The sequence below is a fragment of the Pan paniscus genome, chromosome 16, assembly GCF_029289425.2.
Source record: "Pan paniscus chromosome 16, NHGRI_mPanPan1-v2.0_pri, whole genome shotgun sequence".
Taxonomy (NCBI): domain Eukaryota; kingdom Metazoa; phylum Chordata; class Mammalia; order Primates; family Hominidae; genus Pan; species Pan paniscus.
Window position 1 is genome coordinate 53,929,327 of NC_073265.2, and position 22,257 is coordinate 53,951,583.

General features: G+C 48.2%; 2 protein-coding genes across 3 annotated transcripts in view; one reads left to right on the forward strand and one right to left on the reverse strand.

Annotated features, from left to right (window-relative positions):
- ZNF609 (zinc finger protein 609) overlaps window positions 1-6,863 on the forward strand; it is a 224,708-nt gene extending 217,845 nt beyond the window's left edge. For both annotated transcript variants that reach the window (XM_034938917.4, XM_055098315.2), the window contains exon 10: window positions 246-6,863. The gene's annotated coding sequence lies outside the window, so the exon portion shown is untranslated. The remainder of the gene's footprint in view (window positions 1-245) is intronic.
- OAZ2 (ornithine decarboxylase antizyme 2) lies at window positions 6,123-21,836 on the reverse strand. Its single transcript, NM_001289995.1, is given in 5 exon segments — window positions 6,123-7,383; window positions 7,633-7,718; window positions 8,919-9,094; window positions 9,977-10,134; window positions 21,596-21,836. Coding segments are annotated over 5 exon segments (570 nt in total). The 5' UTR covers window positions 21,616-21,836; the 3' UTR covers window positions 6,123-7,252.
- Window positions 21,837-22,257: the final 421 nt, after the last annotated feature.

Here is a 22,257-nt window from a genome sequence, read left to right on the forward strand (position 1 = left end):
CACAGAATCCCTAGGTGAGGAATAGCTATGAGGGGTCAGCAGTCTGGAATCCATGGAACCCTGGCCAAGCTTCTTGTACAAGAGTCTCCCATGAAGCCATGTGCATCTGAGAGGACCTGTGGAACACAGTGTCCCCTAGGGACCAGTACTGGCCACTCCTACAATTCATTTTCTTGGAGTGCCACCTTGTGGTTGTTTTACCAACAGGCTGAGTGCCTGGTTATCTGTCCATGTTTCCCTTGCAGACACCAAGTGCCCGGATAAAGTCAGCTTCACGGGCCCGGACTGGCTTACCCAAGGAGGTGCTGAAGGTGCCGTTTAGACATCAGTTAAATGGTGTTGATCATCCTGTTTGCCGTTTCCACCATGACTGAAGGCAGACCCTTGGCTATCTCACCTCCACCAGACCTCCGGACTACCTGACCCTACCTCTTCCTCAGGAGCTGGAGAGCTGGTACTTAGCAAAAATATTTATTCTCTCAGCCACAGTCATGACTGTTGTGGCCTCTGTGGAGATGAAGGCACGGGAAGCAACCAGGGGAACATGGCCTCAGCCCAGAGAAGCCACCGCTCTGTTCCCCAAGCCCTTGGTCTGCTGCTGGAGCAGTACCAGACCCCCCGCCCACCAGGGAGGGACCCCCACCCCCAAGCACTGGGTAAGGTCTGAAGACAGCACAGCAGCCATACCCCTCACCATCATTACCACCATCACCAGATTCTGCATCTCCCTAGTGCTTTGCACCCTGGGAATTGGCAGCATGTGGAGGAACTAGAATCTCAGGAAAGAAATTGGGGGTTGTTTTCTACATAATTGTGAAAACAAGGTCTTCAAATGTGGAGACTTCTCCCCATTTACATGAGCACATATAAACGCTCACAACCTAGCCTGGAAAGGAAGACCAAGGCATCTGCCCCAACATGGCCTTGAGCTGCCTGTGAGGCAGGGGGCAGGGGTTCCAACACCAGCACAGGGCTCCCCAGGGACACTGGGAGCAAGCTGGTGCTGGAGCATGAATGACGTCTGTGAAGTAGAACCTGCGTCCCCACTAAGTCCTGCTGCTTCTTATTCCCCAACTCCTTGCCCTTTTCCCTTCCCTCCTAACCCCTTGGTGCCTTTCCCAGGGGGATCCCCACACTGGTCTTGCCTCTTCTTTTCCACTGCTTGGCTCTTAAGCCTCAGGCAGATAAACTAGTATTCCCCCCAGCTTGGGGAACCTTGGAGTCTGCCAGGTCACCTTAGGGCAAGGCCCAGAAGGCAGCCCCTGGGAGCACCCAGCAGTTCTTGGAGATGTCCTGTCATCTAGCCATCTGATATCTTCCTCATTTGAGGCCACAGATATATATAGCCCAATTCCTCTGTCTACAAGTACATGATTTTATATAGCTCAGTCTATAACCTCCATGTGGGCCAATATAAGCTGTGTTTCTTGGTAACACATATTTTGTTTGAGGGGCCACTGGCCATGGGAGGTTATTTGTTCCTTAGACCCTGGAATAACACATCCAAGCCATTACTTATTCGAGTCTCAGAATGTACTCAGTGGAGCTGTGCTTTGAGGCAGCCAACATTTCTCTGCTCTCCTTAGAAATGCAGTCTCCCAATGGAAGCTTTATACTGTTTGTACTGGGAAAGTGAGGATGATTTGGTAGCTTTATCGGGGTCATGTCTTCCCCAAGGTGTGGGGAGCTTTAGCTTACTTGGCTTTTGAGGTATCATCCCTCTTTTCTCCCCTCCTATCTTTCCATGACCCTCTGGATTGAGAGAGAGAGATAAAGACTGATAGACACCAGTGTAGGCTGGAAAAGGGAGTGTGTGACCAGAGTGCCAAAAGTGACTAGGAGCAGGAACTTGGCTCCGACTCAGTTTGGAAAATGGGAAATAGGGGACAGTAAGCACAATGCCCAGTAGTAGTTGATTTCCAAGGACCCTGGAACCCTACACACAAGAGGCTTAGGGTCACCATCTGCTCAAGAGGATCCCCTCTGATCTACAGGCCTTTCCCCTAGGTTTCTGCCTCCTCGTTTTTGTTCAAGTTGGGTTCTGAGTCCTCCCCAAAAACCATTGTTTTAGACCTCTTGGCAGGGCCCCAAAACAGCCTCCCTCATACCCATCATTCCCTCTGCCTTCTGCTGCCCTCATGGGCAGTGCTCTGAGCAGTGACCTCCCTTTCCTCCGTGGAAGTAGCTAGTGCAGACACCGTCATCCCACCCCACCTGAGTCACCCCAACCAAGAGGGTGACTGAATTTCAGCCTGATTATGCCCTCCTGGGGCTCCTGTGAGGTGGAGCCAAGGTTCCCTCTCTGTTCCTGTTTGTTTTTAAATATTGTTGTGTGTTTTGTATCTGTGGCACTGGCCTGCAGCATACTCTGTATATATTGTAAAGAAACCGTTAGGAGTAATTTTCTTTTGCATTGGGCAGGCATGGCCCTGCATTCCTGCCCTTTCCACTCATTCTGTAACACAGAGGATGAACTTCTGTATTAGCTGGGCAGCCTTGGGTTCTCCAGAAGAGAACAGGTTTTTCTTTTCCTTTTTAATTTTTCTTCTTAAACATTTGGCTCTTTGATCCTCATATCCAAGTCTCCCCTGAAGAGTAGGAGCTGCTCAGAAGAGCAGGTGAAAGCCACCATGGCAGATCCTGATGCCTGCCGGGCCTAGTCTTCCCTCTGAAATAACATGAAGCAGCAGCTGTGGAGATTCTTGACAAGTGCTGAGTGAAAGATTTGCTGCCCCCCTCTACATGGGGAGGAGAAACACAGGTGGGAGCTACCTGTGGCATCCATGACCTAGTCAGAGGGATGAGATGCTCAGCAGGGGTCCCCATCCTATCCCACCCTACAAACAAAGGCTGGAAAAATTTGCTACCAAGGGCCAAGACCACCAGACCAAGCCTGTTTATGAGCCACCCCTGCCCAGGCCCTCACAGACATTGCTCACTGGGCTTCCCATAGAGGACAAGCTAAAGAGGGAGGGGGCCTCATCCCCAGATAGATCAGGCAAGGCTTGGAGAGCTGCTCTTTAGGATCCACATCAACTACTTCCTCATTTTAAGGTATGGCAGTTCCCTTCATCCCCTTTTCCTGCCTTGTACATGTACATGTATGAAATTTCCTTCTCTTACCCAACTCTCTCCACACATCACAAGGTCAAAGAACCACACGCTTAGAAGGGTAAGAGGGCACCCTATGAAATGAAATGGTGATTTCTTGAGTCTCTTTTTTCCACGTTTAAGGGGCCATGGCAGGACTTAGAGTTGCGAGTTAAGACTGCAGAGGGCTAGAGAATTATTTTATACAGGCTTTGAGGCCACCCATGTCACTTATCCCGTATACCCTCTCACCATCCCCTTGTCTACTCTGATGCCCCCAAGATGCAACTGGGCAGCTAGTTGGCCCCATAATTCTGGGCCTTTGTTGTTTAATTACTTGGGCATCCCAGGAAGCTTTCCAGTGATCTCCTACCATGGGCCCCCCTCCTGGGATCAAGCCCCTCCCAGGCCCTGTCCCCAGCCCCTCCTGCCCCAGCCCACCCGCTTGCCTTGGTGCTCAGCCCTCCCATTGGGAGCAGGTTGGGGCGAGCTGGAGGCCCGGGCTGGAGGGGCAGTGTTGCTGTTCATAGATTTTGTTCCATTGGCGTTGCTCTGTTGAATTTAATTTCAGTCTTCCTGATTCTTCCCTTCTGTAAAGTGTACATTACCAAGTTCCTTGTTTTTTTATATATATATATAAATATATATATATACAAACTGTACTCTTTTTGCCTTTGTACATTCAGGCAAGAAGAGAAAATAAATCTTTTTAAGAGACAATCACAAATCTGTGAGGGCTGCTGGTTATTTCTCCTGGAGTTTGCTGCTGAGCTGCCTCTTCCTTCCTCCCAATTTTCCTGTTCTCCCTCAGCTCTCCTGATCTTCCTGGCCCTGCTCCATATGCATCCTCAGCTTCACTTTCCCTGGCTGATGGCAAGCTGTTGAATCCAGTGTCCAGACTACCTGCCTTGTAACCCTTTTCTGCCCAGCATTGTTTTCTGGCTTGGCCACTGGCTTAGCCCAGGAGCTTTACTCTGTGCCCTGGCCTCCCCTCTCTTCACCTTTAGATTTCCATTCACCGAAGTGGCTTTGGACCCCTGGGTACTCTGGGACCTGTTTCCTGGAGGCCCTGGCTTGGGACACTCACCTGTGAAACTATGCAGCTGGGAGCTCTCTGCCTAAGAGTTTGCACTATTTAAACCTGCCTGGGAGTTAGGATGGATGGTTTTAGGAATGACCGGAAAACTACCCCTAAAACTCCCCCCACATTCCAGCCTCTAGAATGCTCTGATCCAGAGCTCAGTGGATGATTCCCAGCTGGTGGACTCCTGTGGCTACCCCATCAGAACAAGGGCTAAGGGTTTATGGGTCAAGAGTATTTGATCAGAATTTTAAAGGGTGGTATACTCTGAAACACAGCCCAACCAAACCATTGTTTGGCCGCTTTCTCTTTTCCTCTACCTTCCTCATCCCCACTTTTTTCCCTTTCTCTCTACTTCCTCTTCTTAATTGGCTTTGGAATTGAAGTATATTTTTAAATTATTTGTTGTATTTATTGAATAAAGTTTTTAATGTCCCTGTTCTTAAATTTAGACTTAGTTTGCCTTTCACACTCCACCCCCACCCCCAAAATATTCTACCTTCTAAGTTGCTTTTTAAACTGTAGTGCAGCCTTTTGGGTACCATATTTCTTTCCTGTCAGTGGTCTTCAATAGCAAAAGTTTTTTTTGAAAAGGGAAATCTTGACTGGGTGATTTTTTTTTGAAGAGGGAAATCTTGACTGGGTTTCCAATTTAGCCTTTGTGACTCTAGCCGTATTGAAGAGGAATCACCAATAGGTGGCAGCAGAATCTCAAGCAGGTTTCTTGGGAAAAAGTAAGGGACTGAGTTTTGTCTTGGTTCTTTTTCATCTGTCTTGTCGATTCCTTGTGTTTGTTTAATATCTGCATCCTAAACTGCCAGCTGCCTCTAGGAATTACCTGCCCAGTGGGGGACACCTGATTTCAACGGAATGTCTCTAGTCCCAGACTTGCTCTAATAACATTTGCCAGGCACGGTGGCTCACGCCTGTAATCCCAGCACTTTGCGAGGCCGAAGCGTGGGAATCACTTGAGGCCAGGAGTTCGAGACCAGCCCGGGCAACATGGCAAAACCCTGTCTCTACTAAAAATACAAAAAATTAGTTGGGTGTGATGGTGGGCATCTGTAATCCCAACTACTCAGGAGGCTGAGACAGGATAATCACCTGAACCCAGGAGGCGGAGGTTGCAGTGAGCTGAGATTACACCACTGCACTCCAGCCTGGGCGACAGAGCGAGATTCCATGAAAAAAACAAAAACAAAAACAAAAAAACTTGGGATTCGAGCTCACTACTTTTAATGAATACAAGTTAGAGTCCAAGATTAATGACTTGGCCCACAGTGAAAACACAAGCAGGCTCCATAAAGAGCAATGTGAGAGCCACAGCTCAACAGTAGACAGCTGCAAAAATGTAGGTGGAAGAACATGCCCTTCAATTGGCAAAACAGAAGCAAAAGAAAAAAAGTGCCAGTAAATCCTTGAGAAATTAAAAAAACTGTGGTGAAGAGGATTCCAGCCCCTTGGTGCCACTGAGAGCTTATTCATCAGGCTGTGGTGTGGGGGACTGGAAGCCACACCTTAGGACACTGAGCTCCAAAAGGGGAAAACTAGAACAGGGAAGGTGTGTGCTGCATCCTTCAAAGACCTCAGGAATGGGACTGTCAGGAGCTCCATGCAAAAGCCAAAACCCAGTATCAGGACCCAACCTCCCCAGCCTTTTACAGAAAAGGAAGAGCTAAGAGCAGATTGGATCTTGGGTATAGCCTCTCCTAGATGAAGCTGATATGTACACATCTCTCTCCAGGGGGCTCTGGCAGTGAGTCTCAGACTCCTAGCAACCCCTCATTTCACAGTGTAATATGGCCCCAGAGACCTTGGCCAGTTTATCTGCCCTCCTACACTGCAGCTTTTTTCCCAAGGAGCACGCACCACACCTCTATTTATTAGGCTCTGGAGTCAAAACAGTTTGGTAGGGAGTTGGTCCTAGTTCAGAAATAAAGAATAGACCAACCACAACTTTAAATCAGTTTATTGACACAGTAACACAACACACTTGCCTCCCTGACATCCCCGTCCCCCTCACCCAATCTAGATCTCTCCCCCTTGCTCGCCCCTTAGAAAAAGCTGTTTAGTGAAAACAGTTAAGGGCAGGCCACTTCTACACTCCCAGCGCTACCCTAGGCCCTGCAGAGCAGAGTCTCAGACACTACTCGGAACCTGGTGGGGAGGCAGCTAGTACTATACTCAGCCAGCCAGAAGTATCCAGTCCCTAAGAACGGATTGCCCCACAATTCCCAGGCCCTGAGTTGCTGTATATTCCTCTTCCTTACTGCTCTTTGTGACCCCAAGAAGGAGACCTTGGGGCCTGGGCCTGCAGCCAGGAGCAAGAACTCCTGGCAGTGATTTGAGAATTAATTAGAGTTTGGCTAGTGTTTTAAAGGCCCAGGCATCCCCCAAAAAAGCCCTGGTGGTGGGAGTAAATTTCAATGCCCCTATTTAAAATGTACTGATAACATTAAACAGATTAAGCCAGCTTAACCAAATGCCAGAATAACACTAAGCTGTAAAGAAGGAGGGGTCGGACCTGCTTACTCCAGGCCAGACGCAAATGCACACAGAGAAGCCCAGGTAAGAGTGTCAAAAAACAACTCAAGGACACTGCCCAGGGACTGAAAAGCCTATACTCAGGAGCCCCTGGGGTGACAGGAAGCAAAGAAAGAAAATACACAAGTCTTAATAACCAAAACAGAAAGCCAACAGCAGAGAAACCTGAGCCTGACAGTGCTGCCCACCAGCCCTCCAGGCCATGCCCCTGAACCCAGACAGTCCCTCCCCCTCTAGGCAATGTCCTCCCCTAGGCTAGATAGAACACATCACACAGCGCAGTTTAGAAAGCTTCTAATGCCAGTTCATAAACATCTTCATTTACTATTGGTGATTACATGTGAATAATATGTTTATACTGTTCTTTATGGAAAACAATTTCAACGAGTCAACTCCGAGAACACAATAGGCAACCCTCACCCTGAGCCCCTCAGTGTCCTTCCCTAGACAGCGAGGAGCCCTCTCGTCTGTCCCAGGGCTGCCTAACTTCCCCTCTTCCCCCACTGTGGCTCTTGGGTAAAGCATCCTCTATGACTATTAGTCCTCATCGGACAAGTTCTGGTCCAGGGGATAAACCATGAACATCACATCTGGCCGAGAGGGGACACAGGGATGGCCTGGACGTACAATCTCAAAGCCCAAGAAGCTGAAGGTCTTCAGGAGTGGAGCTGCAGAAGACAGAGTGTAAAAAAGTCTGATGAGAAACACAATGGTAGGCTGAAATCAAAACCCCAAACAAAGATGGAACAAATAAGCACTAGGCTTTTACGAGCCCTTCAGGCACTTGCCCTCCTGCCATGATTTCTCAGGGTTTGAAAGGCAAATTCAAGAGTCCCACCTCATCCTGGAGGTGCTCCCTTCTCTCCCCCAGGCCCCACCGTCTGGGCTGTAAGGCTCAGGCCACTCTGACTCCTCACCTCTGTCTTCTCGACCCTTCCTGAAGCAGATGAAGACATAGTTCACTTTCATCTTCTCTTCAGCAAACTCTAGCAGTGCTAACAATCTGCAGGAAGCAAAGAGAAGTACTTAGGCCCATCACCACCTTCCTAGACCTCCCTCCCATTCACACCCCACCCCCACCCCTACCAACCCAAAGGCTTTTCTGAGGCCTACAACCAGCAATATAAATACAGAAGCTCCGGGCTGGGCACAGTGGCTCACACCTGTAATCCCAGCACTTTGGGAGGCCGAGGCAGGTGGATCACGAGGTCAGGAGATCAAGACCATCCTGGCTAACACGGTGAAACCCCATCTCTACTAAAAATACAAAAAACTAGCCGGGCGTGGTGGTGGGCGCCTGTAGTCCCAGCTACTCGGGAGGCTGAGGCAGGAGAATGGCATGAACCTGGGAGACGGAGCTTGCAGTGAGCCGAGATCGCACCACTCCACTCCAGCCTGGGCGACAGAGTGAGCCTCCATCTCAAAAAAAAAAAAATTCAGAAGCTCCAGGAGGAAGATTCCTATGTCAAGACCCCAAGAGCCTTGAATTCTGGAAAAAAAAAAAAAAGCCACAGCACCTGAGAAAAATGTTACTAACTTTTCTCTTCCTGCAATAGGAGATCTGAAAGTAACACTACCCATCTTAACTAATGCTGTCCACGAGACAGAGTCTGGGGCCTAGAAAGAAAACCCAGTTCTTCAGGTGTCCCACAGATTGCCAAGTTTGACATGATCACCTGCCACTGAGAGGGACACTCTGGGCTCTAACACTGCCTAAAAGGATTTTCTCAAGAGGCTGGGACCACTCAGGAACTCTGTCCTCAGGACATTTCTTACCCATCTTGGCTGCTTGGAGGGTCTTTGCCCAATCCAATGAAATCCCACTTACCTCTGAGCTTCCTGGGTGGGGTGTGAATGGGAGGGAGGTCTAGGAAGGTGGTGATGGGCCTAAGTACTTCTCTTTGCTTCCTGGCCTTTTAAACTACAGTACTGTGTAGCTACAGGGGGATTTAGTGTCAGAGTGAACCATGGGGCGATTAACCGGCAGGCATTTGGTTAATGTGATAACAATCTGCTTTAATTATAACCTAGAGCAGGCCTGTCTTACTGGCTAAAAATAACCTGTTACAAAACGGTATCTGCTTGGGGAGTCTAGAGCTAAGGGAGAAGGCACAGACTCCCCTACAATTCTGTTACCCACAGTAAACATATACTCTTCTCTGGAATGGGACCTCCTTTCCCTCCCCAGCATTTGGCTCTTTACCCTTCTTTGCTCCCATCAGCTAATAATCCATCTGGGATTTCTACAAACAGGCTCTGGCTGGACAGGACTGCATCCCAAGAAGAGACCTTCACCTCGGTGACCTCATACTGGAAGTGGACGATGTGAGGTTTTCCATCATTCACAGGGAGGTCCTGGGTCACAGTGAGCTTCTCGTCCTGGGAAGGAAAGCAGGGCAGAGGACCAGGTCACTACTGCTTCTGGCCATATCATCCACTCCCTAATCTAGGCGATGCTGGGAGTCCCCTTAGGCCAGTGTCAGGGTAGCGTGGGATAGAGGCCATGCTGAAAACGCAGAGCTTCATGATGGCTAAAAGGAGCTGTCACTCACCAGGCATTAAGACCAGTTGATGGTGGTAAAAGCTAGCAAAACAGAAAGGGAAATATTTACCTAAATTGTCCACTAGGTGCCAAGTACAAAGTGCTGTCCCATATATTAACCTTTATCATCATGACAAGCACTTGAGATGGTAATTAACAACTCCACTTTAAGTCTGAGAATAATGAAGCAACTGACCCAAGGCTCCAAGGACAGTGAATGGCAGAGATGAGATTCAAACCCAGGTCTCCCTGACTCGAAAGCCCACGCTTTCCCTCAACACCATGTTCTTTTCCTTCCCTGTCAGAAAGGGAAATATCAAAAACAAATGAGGGTATGTGTGAGGGTTTGGCTGGAGCCCCAGTCAGCCAAAGTCTGATTCCAAGTGGACTGCAGGGTCCGTGTTATCTCCCTTGGGCACAATCTCAAAAGCCCAGAATTCAGCTGCCTTGCTAACCTTCCATCCCAGTCTTAGTGAGAAGCTAAACTAACTTCTGGGCCTCAATTACAGCAGATTAAAAGGCAACAAATGGTGCTGATCTCTCTCCTCTAGTATTCCCAATAAGCCATGCAACAGCCTCAGCTGAGAGTCCTTCACAGTCCCCCACTGGCCTAGGCTAAGAGCCAGAAGACTAAGAAAGTGATTATTCCCCTTGAGCAGCAGCACAGTGGAGTCTGAGAAGGCTCCAACCCCAGCCTTCCATCCCAGGGTCCTCCTTACCTTATATATCAGAGCTGAGAGAGAAGGATCCCTGCCGCCCCCTCGCCCACCGGGGATCTTCAACAGTGGGTGAGGGGCATCAGGAGCACCACAGAGGCCCTGGAACAATGTGCCTGCAGCACTGGAGCTGGGGACAGTTACTCAAAGGCAAAATACTACTGTAAGAGACAGAGAGGGTGAGACAGTAAACACCAAGACTTGACGATTTTTTTTTTTTTTTTGAGGCGGAGTCTCGCTCTGTCGCCCAGGCTGGAGTGCAATGGCACGATCTCGGCTCACTGCAACCTCCACCTCCCAAGCTCAAGCGATTCTCCTGTCTCAGCCTCCCGAGCAGCTGGGATTACAGGTGCATGCCACCATGCCCAGCTAATTTTTCTATTTTTAGTAGAGATAGGGTTTCACCATGTTGGCCAGGCTGGTCTCGAACTCCCGACCTTGTGATCCACCCACCTCAGCCTCCCGAAGTGCTAGGACTATAGGCGTGAGCCACCGCGCCCGGCCAAGATGTAAAGATATAACTCAAATCCCACCCCCACCCCATCCTGGCTCTCTCTAACAAGGGAAGACTTATGAAGGCTCCCAGCTGCCCCAGTCCTGTGGGCTTCAGCTTCCAGAACTACGCTGCTGTCTTAAGGGGAACCCACCGTGTTGCAGAGTCATGGGGAGGAAGTCTCAGGAGGGCCAAGGGACTCCAGCTGGGTTTATCTGACCGGAGGAGCACCTAGCAATCTTCTAACAAATCACTGTGGCACTGGGCAGACCCTGGAAATCACCAGGTCCTGGCTTACCTGCCAAGCCTCAAGCCCTGTACCAGTCTCTTTTCATTTCCCTATGGTGCCTCAACCACCTATGTGGCAGAATCAAAAAGGCCCACAGTTACAGGCTGGAGAGGGGAAGTCATGTGGTCTGAGTACCCTGTTCCTGAGGAACTCTCAAGGCTACTTCCCCAGTGATGGCCCCATCCCCCTTCTGAGCAAAGGAACTGGGGTGAGAAACTTTTTTTTTTTTTTTTTTTTTTTTTTTGAGACAGAGTTTCACTCGTTTCCCAGGCTGGAGTGCAGTGGCACGCACCTGGCTCACTGCAACCTCTGCCTTCCAGGTTCAAGTGATTCTCCTGCCTCAGCCTCCCAAGTAGCTGGGATTACAGGCATGCGCCACCACGCCTGGCTAATTTTGTATTTTTTAGTAGAGACAGGGTTTCACCATGTTGGTCAGGCTGGTCTGGAACTCCTGACCTCCAGTGATCCGCTGGCCTCAGCCTCCCAAAGTGCTGGGATTACAGGCATGAGCCACCACACCCAGCTGGAGTGAGAAATCATTTAACCAAATCCCTCAATGGTTAAGAATAAAACTAAATCCAGGGATTTGGCTCCCAGAGCAGAGGTACACAATAGTACATAAAATACTGTGATGTCTGATTTGCCCCTGGTATGCCACCAAATGCTGGGCCTTCTTGCTCTTCTTTGCTGATCCTTTCATGACCTGAGCGTGGGAGGTCACATAATAGTGATGTGGTCAGAACACACACTCAGATGTGCTGGGTGCAGGCTATGTGCTGGGAGAGGAGGATACGTGCTATGACCTGAGTAAAGAATCCAATAATCAGACAGATTATAGCAGGTAAAAGGCTCCTAAAAGAGCTGTCACCTTACTGGCCACCTTGATTTTCGGATGGACCCAACAGGGCTGTAGATCTGCTCAACTGTCTTTGAATCCAATTTAGTGGTTCCTTAGACTGAGATGTAGTTCATTCCCTAGGCCAAGGGCAAGTGAAACAGAGAAGGAGGTAAACTGTGTGTGTGTGTACACACCACGACTCAGCAACAGGCCTGTTCCCCAGCCACCACACATCAGCCTCAGAGCAGCTGGAATGCACTGGATACATTTAGCGGGTATTGCAGTGGTGTGCTGGGGCCAGCTCACACAATCGTGCACATCTCTTGCCAAATATGTGTTTAATGATGTCATGTTGGTAGCTTGAATTGGCCAAAGGAGGAGTATTTACACTGCGAAAGTCCCCAAATGCTGTAAGTCAGGGCTTTTTTCTCCCTGAAAGCCATTGTAAAACGGTGTGAGGTAACTATTCTTCACACTGTCCTTTGCTTTATATAGCATGGCATGCCAATTTTGGATTCTTCTAAATGAAAAGCAACAAAACTGAACTCACACCTAACATGGCAATGGTACAATAACCAAAGGGGCAGTCCTATTAGCAGAACTGTATCTGCACTCCAGCTGAAAATGGAAGTCCAACCCCGTCACTGCTCAGCTCCTAGGGTCTGTTCTCTCAAAGATTTCAACTGGGGGCCTACAAGTATACTTGGAAATTTCTTTGAGAAATGGATTTCCCAGGGAAGTGTCCATGGGTGAGGAGCAGCATCAGTATCTAGGGGTGCACTTTGGGAGGCCGAGGAGGGAGGATCACTTGAGCTCAGGAGTTCAAGACCAGCCTGGCCCACATGGCGAAACCCCACCTCTACTAAAAGTACAAAAATTAGCCGGGCGTGGTGGCAGGTGCCTGTAATGCCAGGTACTCAAAAGGCTGAGGCAGAAGAATTTCTTGAACCCAGGAGGTGGAGGCTGCAGTTAGCCGAGATTGTGCCACTACACTCTAGCCTGGGTGACAGAGCCAGATTCCTCCACCCAAAAAAAAAAAAAAAAAAATCTAGGGGTGTAACCACATATCCACCTCTTCCCTCCTCTGGAAAACCTCAGGTCATCCTCACCTCCTCCACTCTCGGCCTCATCAACAGCTGTTAACAGAAAAGGCTGAACTGGGCGCAGTGGCTCATGCCTGTAATCCCAACACTTTGGAGACAGAGGCGGGTGGATCACTTGAGGTCAGGAGTTTGAGAGCAGCCTGGCCAATATGGTGAAACCCCATCTCTACTAAAAATACAAAAAAATTAGCCGGGTGTGGTGGTGTGCACCTGTAGACCCACCTACTCAGGAGGCTGATGCAGGAGAATCACTTGAACCTGGGAGGTGGAGGCTGCAGTGAGCCAAGATTGTGCCACTGCACTCCAGCCTGGATGACAGAGCGAAACTTCAGCTCAAAACAAAAACGGCCAGGCGTGGTGGCTCACGCCTGTAATCCCAGCAGTTTGGGAGGCCAAAGTGGATGGATCACCTGAGGTCAGGAGTTTGAGACCAGCTTGGCCAACATGGTGAAACCCCATCTCTACTGAAAACACAAAAATTAGCCGGGTGTGGTGGAGCGTGCCTGTAGTCCCAACTACTAAGGAGGCCGAAGCAGGAGAATCGCTTGAACCCGGGAGGTGGAGGTTGCAGTGAGCCAAGACCACGCCACTGCACTCCAGCCGGAGCAACAAGAGCAAAACTCTGTCTCAAAAAAACAAAAACAAACAAAAAAACAGAAAGGGCTTAACAGAGGACTATGCTACTGTTTTCAAGGACAGGAGTTATTTTCTGCTGGGGACAATGAGCTATTGTGATTCCCCCTTCCAATGTGTTAAGGGGCAGAATAACAGTGTCCAGACTAGAAAAAATAAGACAAGAGTTTGGTGAGGGGAGTTTCCCCAAGCAAATGCACACACATGCACCAAATCATATGATTCCATTCTCATTCCCCAATGACCACTTCTCTGTGCTGAGGTTCCTGCAGGGGCATAAGGAGGGCTGGACCACGGGAGAAAGCTGGTTTACTTCTATTGGTCAGTGGAGCTACCCAAAGATGGGGCAAACCCCTCTGGGATAGACAGATTATCGTCTTGTATACAGAGAATTAATTAGGTTCACAAAATAACCCTATCAATCACCAAGGCCCTTGCAATTCTAGAATTCTGGTGCCAGGCTCCTACTTCCAAAGGAATTATTCCTCAAATGGTCTTTAGATGAGCGAGCTGCATTCAACCTCTGCCCTGCATCCCAACTACCATCTTGATTCTTAGCTAATTTTTACTTGCAAACAGCAGGAGCAATGGGCCAACTCACTGAAAAGACAAGAATAAAGTGAGGATATTTTTTTTAGACCATAATACCCTTTGTCTTCCTAGAAGTAATCCCTGGAGCCTGCCTGCCCTGTGTCCAGCACTAATCTATGAGCTTGTGATATTTCTTTCTTTAAGCTAGTCATATTTAGCAGTGGGGCTTGTGATATTTCTGGTTTCCTGATCTCTCTCCTCTTCAAATAAACGCAAGATATCTACGCCATGGTAACATGTCATTTACTTCCCCATTCTCACATACAAGGATCCTGGAGGCTCTGCTCCTCCCCCATAAATCTGCGCAGATAAGCAAGTGTGTGTGTGAGTGGGGGTGGAGGGGTGTTTCAAGCCCCCACTCTGGGAACTAGTTCCAGTTCCCTAAAAGAAACAGCTGGGGTTTGCGATAAGCTTAGTAGACAGTAGATCACAATAATTATCTTCATTGTCCACATAAAGCATCTGTTATTAGTTACTTGCTGTGAATGGCAAATTGCTTCTCTTCCAAAAAACCTGTCATTTCTGAAGTGAGAAAGGAAGGGGGATGGGTACGTATGTGGTGGTTAAAGACATTAAGGGGCATGAAATTACCCAGTAATGGCCTTCTCTTCTAATAATGGCTTTAGTGTTCAAATGGTATTGAAGCTACGCCACCAAGCTCATTAGGAATAATGAATCCTGGAAGAATTTAAGCACAACAGACAGTGACTTCTAAACACAAGTCTTCCTATCATAAGATCCAAACCAGGTTGGGTTTCATATTCAGTTTAGTCTTGTTTCTAACTGGCTCCTATCCCCAGCTTTTTCCAATCCTTCCTCACCTCCTGGTCACACCACTTGAGGGCAGGCATTGTTTAATCTCAACCACCTAAAGGATGATTTAAGAAACAGGCTGGGCATGGTGGCTCATCCCTGTAATCCCAGCACTTTGGGAGGCTGAGGTAGGAGAATTGCTTGAACCAGGGAGGCAGAGGTTGCAGTGAGCTGAGATCGTGCCACTGCACTGCACTCCAGCCTGGGTGACAGAGCGAGACTGTCTCAAAAAAAAAAAAAAAAAAAGAATCTCAGTCCTTTTCAGAGGCTGAAAAGATCAGGCTGATTAAGGAAAATCAAATGTATCAGACTGAACCCAAACATCCAGCTGGGCTGGTCCTGCTTTGGAAGAGAAAAAAATACATATATCCCATGCCAGAAACTAAGGTGTCAGGTATCCAGCATACAAGGCAATTCGGAAGAGAGATGGAAGATTAGAGCCAATCTGTTAGTGCCTTTTATTTTCTCAGTGATAGGACATGCCCTTGGAAACACTCCTCAGAATACATATGAGTGTGACTAACATATCACATCCTGCTGCCTCTAATTTAAAGTGTCTGTGAAACTGTTGTCTGAAATGCCCTTAGCAGGTTACAATTTCACACATTGACTACAGACAGGCAGCGTATGCAGCAGATGTACAGCTGGGCAATGATGATGGTAAATAAAATTTTTATAATTCAAATGCTATTTCTAAATCTCTAGCGTACTTACTATTTAGAATTAACCTTAAGTCTCTTGATAAAAGTAAAGGATCTTCTGTTAAAGAATCACTTCCAGCCGGGCGCAGTGGCTCACGCCTGTAATCCCAGCACTTTGGAAGGCAGAGGCAGGCAGAGCACAAAGTCAGGAGATCAAGACCATCCTGGCCAACATGGTGAAACCCCGTCTCTACTAAAAATACAAAAATTAGCTGGGCGTGGTGGTGCACGCCCGTAGTCCCAGCTACTCGGGAGGCTGAGGCAGCAGAATCGCTTGAACACGGGAGGCAGAGGTTGCAGTGAGCCAAGACTGCACCACTGCACTCCAGCCTGGCAAAAGAGCGAGACTCTGCCTCAAAAAAAAAAAAAAAAAAAAATCACTTCCAGCTGTCTTTAGTCAGTTTTGATTTACATACAGTTGGTCCTCTATATCCACAGGTTCCACATTCGTGGATTTGACCAACCATGGATCAAAAATACTCAGGAAAAAAATAAATAAGAGCACAATAAAAAAAAGTACAAATAAAAAGAGCACTAAAACTATTTACATAGCATTTACATTGTGTTATGTATTATAAGTAATCTAGAGATAATTTAAAGTATATGGGAAGATATATGTAGGTTATATGTAAATACTACACTATTTTATATAATGGACCCTTGGATTTTGGTAAGGGGAAGGTCCTGAAACCAATCCCCCACAGACGGCTACCAAAAGAGTACAGAGTACACAGAGAAGAGATTCCATATAAAAGTAATTCTGTGAGTAACTTCCACTTAGCTACATCTAAAAAATAACTTGAATTCAAATTCTCCTTAATATACTTCTGATCATGTTTCACTTGAATCAGTAGCCTCCTTCGCTCATTCAATTCTGCACCCTTTCTCTCTGGTTTCTATTACCTGTCAGAGAAAGTCAGATGGCCTTGGTATTAGCTACCTTTTGGTATCAATTGAAGACATGAAAACCACATTCCCAACACAGTTCTACATTCATTTCCCCCTCTCAACCTCTTCTGACCCATTCTTGTCTCAGGCCCTGCCTCATAGAACACCCAAAGGTGCCCTCACTTCCCTCATACAGGTAGCTTTTACTCTGAGACTAGGAATGTCTTTGATGACTAATCCCTACGCAAAAAGATGTGCCATCACTTAGCAAAATAGAAAGTAAGAAAGGTGAGAGGGTGATGACCACCTCCAGTCTAGTGTGGCTGTAGAGGCTGATTTCCAGCTGCCGATGCCCCTTCCATCTGAGAAAGGGCCCCTGGGCAGATGCCAGGCAAAAGTCATTTCACTAGGGCTATTCTGTGTTCCACAGGGAATCTTCTTGCTAAGCACAATTATAAAGAAAATGACATCACCACTCTGAATCACAGGCTGAAAGCAAAATTGGGTTTTGGTTGATTCTCCACAAGAAACACAGTTATAGTGGTAGCTAGAATATCTGTGCCTTTGAGGTTTGCTTATCACACAGCTGATATTGGTACGTATGCCAAAGGAACGCACAATCACATATGCTACCAGAGGTGAGTGGATAGCTAGGTAATCAAGCTTTAATATAAGACTTTACTTTTACATATTAAGTACCTCAATCTAGTTTGCAGAGTAAGGTCATCACACAGTGCCAGCCTCTTCCCAGGACAGAATTACATCATTGTTTATATAATATCAAAGGACTAAGAAATTTTCTTAAGGTTTATCTTATACAAAGCATTTTACACTACTGCTGCTAACCGGACACTACCTGTTTTGTTCACTTTAAGTGACAAAATTCTTGCCTGCCTACTTGTCCCTTTCTTGTCTATAACTTTTTTTTTTTTTTTTTAAGAGATGGGGCATCTCACTATGTTGCCCAGGCTGGTCTTGAACTCCTGGGCTCAAGGAATCGTCTCAGCCTCCCAAAGTGCTGGGATTACAGGTGTGAGCCATCATGCCTGGCCTGGTCTGTAACTTTGGCTTCATAACCTTCTAAATCATGGCACCAACTTGAATCAACACTGCATACTCTTTCAAAAAGGGATGAATTACTCATTTTGTTTTTCTAGAAATGCACATTTGTAACATCCCTCTATCCCACTCCTCAGTCCCCTTTTTTATATTTTTGAGCAGCTCTGAGGCTAAATTTGGATTTCTTGGCAGAGTGAGGAATTGCTATTATTAGCCCACACTGCTTTCTGAAGCATAGCTCTGATTTGGGGGGATTCCTGACTATACTAGGAGAGTCTGTGTCTGTCTGTCTCTCTCTCTCTCTCCTCTTTGACTCTCTCCTCTCTCTCTCCCCTCTCTCCTCTCCCCCAACCCTCCTACCATAGAGTGACCTTGAAGGCACATCATTGGAAAACTGGCTCTCCCTACCACCCCATGCCCAACAAGCCATATTGTCAATAAATAAGGAATAACTGAAACCAGACCCTTTAGGAAGAGACAGAAATTCCATTACCCAGGAAACCACTCAGTGAAGATGCTGATAGTTCTGATATGTTCTTATGCCCTGCCCCCTTCCCCCAAAAAACCACCTGCAGAACCAAATGTTTCTCCTCAAAGCCCATCAGCACAGATTGATAATAATATCACTATCAAGCCAGGGCTAGTGCTTCTCTACATACTGTACTGTCACAGGTACAAAGCAAGCCCTGGACAGATACTGTCTCCCTGCCCCCGCAAATCCAGGGAGAAAAAGGCCAGGAAGCTTGATTTCCTTGGATTTAAACCTCATGTTCAAAAAGGATAATAAAGGTGCTCGTACTTGTATCTTCTTCCCTCCCCCACCATCAGGAATTCTGACATTTTGGAAGTACCAATCAGAATAACACTGGAAAGGAAGAGCCTTGTTTTCAAAACATAGTGCCAGCTCCTCTGCAACTATTTCTTCCAGGAAACCAAGCCTCCACCTCCTGAGTTTTTCACTGGAGCCAGGGAAGCTGAAAATCCCATCCCCCACCCAATGGGAACTAAATTCCCAGCCAGCTCCCCACTCTATGGATATGAAACACTCGAGAACACTGACTGGGAAGAACATCCGGCTCTTATCAGAATCCCTAGTTAGGACTCTACCAGGATTCCTTTTAGAAAGTTAGGGGCAGGCCCAAGGAATCTAGGAAACATGCTATGGAAATGGCATTGCCATCACTCAAAGAAACCAGACACCCTGCACACAACACCCCACCCCCAGGCCAAGTGGAGGAGCCTGATCCAAGGCCTAGCTCCTACCCAGGCCCTGGCAGGCCAGTTGGCTCCTCTCTCCACCTGCCTCTCATACAGCCAGGCCCCTCAAATTACCAACACGCTAAGCAAGGGCCCTGGAGACAAGCAAGCCTGTTTTGCCACTTAGGAAGCTGGAAAGAATTTTCGAGTCAAGTTAACCCAACCCCCTCTTCTTTTCACATGTAAGCACACTGGCTCAGCCAGAACTCAGGTCTTTCAACCTCACAGTTGGTGAAGACTCTTACATGTTGGTTCCAAGTTGCTCAACTCTCAGGGCTCAGCCTACAAAAGACTAGGCATTTCGACCAGCTCAGTCCAGAGGACTCCAGAGAATGACTGCTGAGACCACCCCACTTTCCAACCCCCACTACAGACACACAAAAAGAACAGAAAAAAAAGTCTATCTCACATACCCCTTGAGTGGGTTTTGTTGTAGGTCTCTCTGCTCCCCTCCACCCCTGTGCTTCATCCTGCCCTCTCTCATACCTGCCATCTATCCTCAGCACACACGGTGCCTTTGCCACAAGTAACACCTTTGCATCCAGCACTCTCCGTGTCTATATCCGCCTCCACCTCCTCAGCTCCCGAGGGGCTGGGTTACAGAAGATGGAGTGAAAGGGGGGAATGCAGAGGGGATGGACATGGAGAGTCTTGGAAAAGGAAACTCTAACAGCTGATGGGTTGTAGGGTAAAGAGAACATGGGAGGCAGGGATAACAGGTCAAATAAGACCATAACAAATTATCAAACGGCGAGTGAATTTTCTTCCTGCATGCAAAGAAGAAATGAGGGGGAGGGCACCAGTTAAGAGTCTGAGACTTGGGGGAAGAAAATGGCCAATGGCTGAGAACTGAGTACAGACAGGAACTTCAGAAGCTGTTGCAGGTATTGTATCTTGGGTACTTCTGGACAGCACCTGAGAGAGAAAGACTAAGAAATCCCTGAAGAAATTGAGCCCAGGAGGCAGAGGTTGCAGTGAGCCCAGATCGCACCACTGCACTCCAGCCTGCGCCACAGAGTGAGACCCTGTCTCAAAAAAAAAAAAAAAAAAAAAATATTCCTCAAAGAAAATTAGGCCTTTGTCAGTAGAAAAGGGCTGACACCCACTACAGGAATAGGATGGGAAAAGCTGCAGGAAGGAAGCTGTGGTTTTTAACCCCAGCTTTGCATTATAAAGAATTACCTGGGGAGCTTTAAAACTATATGCTAATAATCAGGACACTCTAGGCCAATGAGACCAATCTTTGAAGGTAAGGCCCAAGTGACTGATTTCTCAAATGTGAAGCCAGGGTAAGAAACATTGAAATACAAGAAAAGCTGAAAACCCAGTTGGACTATTTAAGGCTGGTGCTGTTAACAAGTGGGAAAGGAAAGTTGAGAGACTATTTCAGTAAGAAGAGTGCCCAAGTTTGAGAGGAATCCTGAGTGGCAGTTAGAGGGCTCTATGCAAAGAAAAGCAATAAAGAAGGCAATGCATTTGAGAGGAACTAGTCTAATTCTGAATAGAACATGGCCCAATTTAAGGAAGATTTACAGGGAATGGATCTGCTTGCAAAATAATGAGGCCCAAGTGAGAGGCAGAGGCCATAAGGCCAAATCTGGGGACAAAAGGTCTGGTGTGGGGAACTAATGAGCTTCAGACATGGTTTGGACAGGACAGCAACAAGTTTGGGGAAAAAATGAGGAAGAGAATTAGGTCCAAATTGTAAATGAAAGCCATTCTGATGTATAAGGAACAACTAGGATTAAAAATTCCGGGGAATTAGGAAATTGTGGAACAGTTTCAGAGAACAGAGGCAGAAATATGGGATATATTAAAATTTGAGGGAGAGATAGGTGAGAAGGGTTGTCTTGGAGAAAGAGAGGCATGTAGAGAAAGGAAAATTGAGCAACTATCTGCAGGGGGAAGGATATACCATGCAAGTTTGGAAAACCAGGGTGCTCGGTCTGAGAAAGATGTGCAGCCTTTCTCTAATTAATGGGGGAAGACTAGGGTCGGGTTTTGAGGGAGGAAATTGCAAAGATCTAGTGTCCAGAATATAGAGCTTGGTTTGAAGGCACTGGAGGTACAGGGGGAAGGTTCACTGGAAGCGAGATGGCTGGGTCCTGTGATCTAATGATCCAAAGACGGGATTCAGTTAAGAGGGGAAGGAGAAGGATGAGTTCCAGCTGAGAAAAGATGTTTAGAGGGTAAGAATGTTTCCAAGAGTGTTGGGGGTATACCATTGGGGCAACAGGATGGAGCACAAGAATCAAACCTGGTGTTTGATAAATAAAAGGAATGGCGCTGGGAGACTGGGAAAATGGGGCCTAACTGGGAGAGGGGTGTGGAGGGGGGAAGGTGGGGGAAAGATGAAGCTGAAGTATGGGACCAGGAGGAAGAGGCTGGACATCCGTGTAAGGACTGCTAGGCCTGAAGAGAATGGGGGGAGGGTGATGAGGGGGGGTAACTGAGAACTGAAGGTTGGAGGTTGACTTTAAGGGGGGCAGTGATATGAGAAGAGTCTAGGTGGGGGGTGCAGTTTTCATCAGGGAGGGAATTCAAAGGGAAGGGTGAAGTGACTTATAAGGGGAGTAAGAAAGATTTGAGGAAGACAGGAAACAATTTGGGGAATCTGGATGCCGGGGAAAGCCCAGTTTGGGGAATGGGGCACAATTCGGTGGGGCTGAGGGAAAAAAGGGGACTTGCTTGGAAGGTTGGGTTCCGGCTTTTGGGGGCTTTAGGGGAGGAGAAGGCCCGGATGAGGGGGATGGGCCCGGCTGAAGAGGGGGCTAAAGGACAGAAGAAGGCCCAGTTGCAGGGCTGAGGACCGGACTAGGGTGGCTGAAGTGGTGAACGGACCTGGCTGGGGGCGGATGGCCCCGCTGCGGGGGGCGGGGGCCGGCTAGGGGTACGTGAGAGGCCCTCTGGAGCAGATGAGGGAGGATGGGGGCGGGGAGCCTGGGCCGGGCCGTTACCTGTCCTGGGTGTTTATCATCCTCGGCGGCTCTGCTCAGGGTGGGAGGAGGCGGCGCAGGGAGTGGATAGGTGGATGAGTGGGTGGGTGTGGGGTCACGCGCGCGGGGTCGATCTCTGCGGGCTAAGTCCCTGTCAGGCCGCGGGCCGAGCGCCTCCTTCTGCCTCAGCGAGCGCCTGCCTCCAACTGACCCTCCCCGGCCGCCACCGCCGCCGCCCCGCCCCCGAGTGCCTCATCTGCATAGCCCCACCCCAGCGCCGCGCGGTGTCCTGGGAAACTGGGGCCCACAACAAAGGGCAAAGCACCGCCCCGCCTCCGCGCAGGCGCACCACGGACCGATCGTGGGGGTAGGGCTAGGGGGTCCGAACGAAGGGCAGGCTGTGCAGGAGGCCATGGCCAAGGCGGTGGGTCTGCCCGCAGCTGCGGCAGCGCGGCCCAGAAGATGCGTTGTGTTTCCGGTAGTTTTCTGTGAGGATTGACTCAACCTGGTCCTCATCCCTATTCCTTGTTGGCGCGGGGCCGAACAGGGCTGTGCCATTTGGGAGGATATTAAAACAAAATCAGAAATCTAAGAGAACTACACACATATTAGCACCATTCCTAGTCTGAGTCCAGGCCCACAGATCTGTTATCTCAGCTCATAATGCAGATCAATAACCTCAG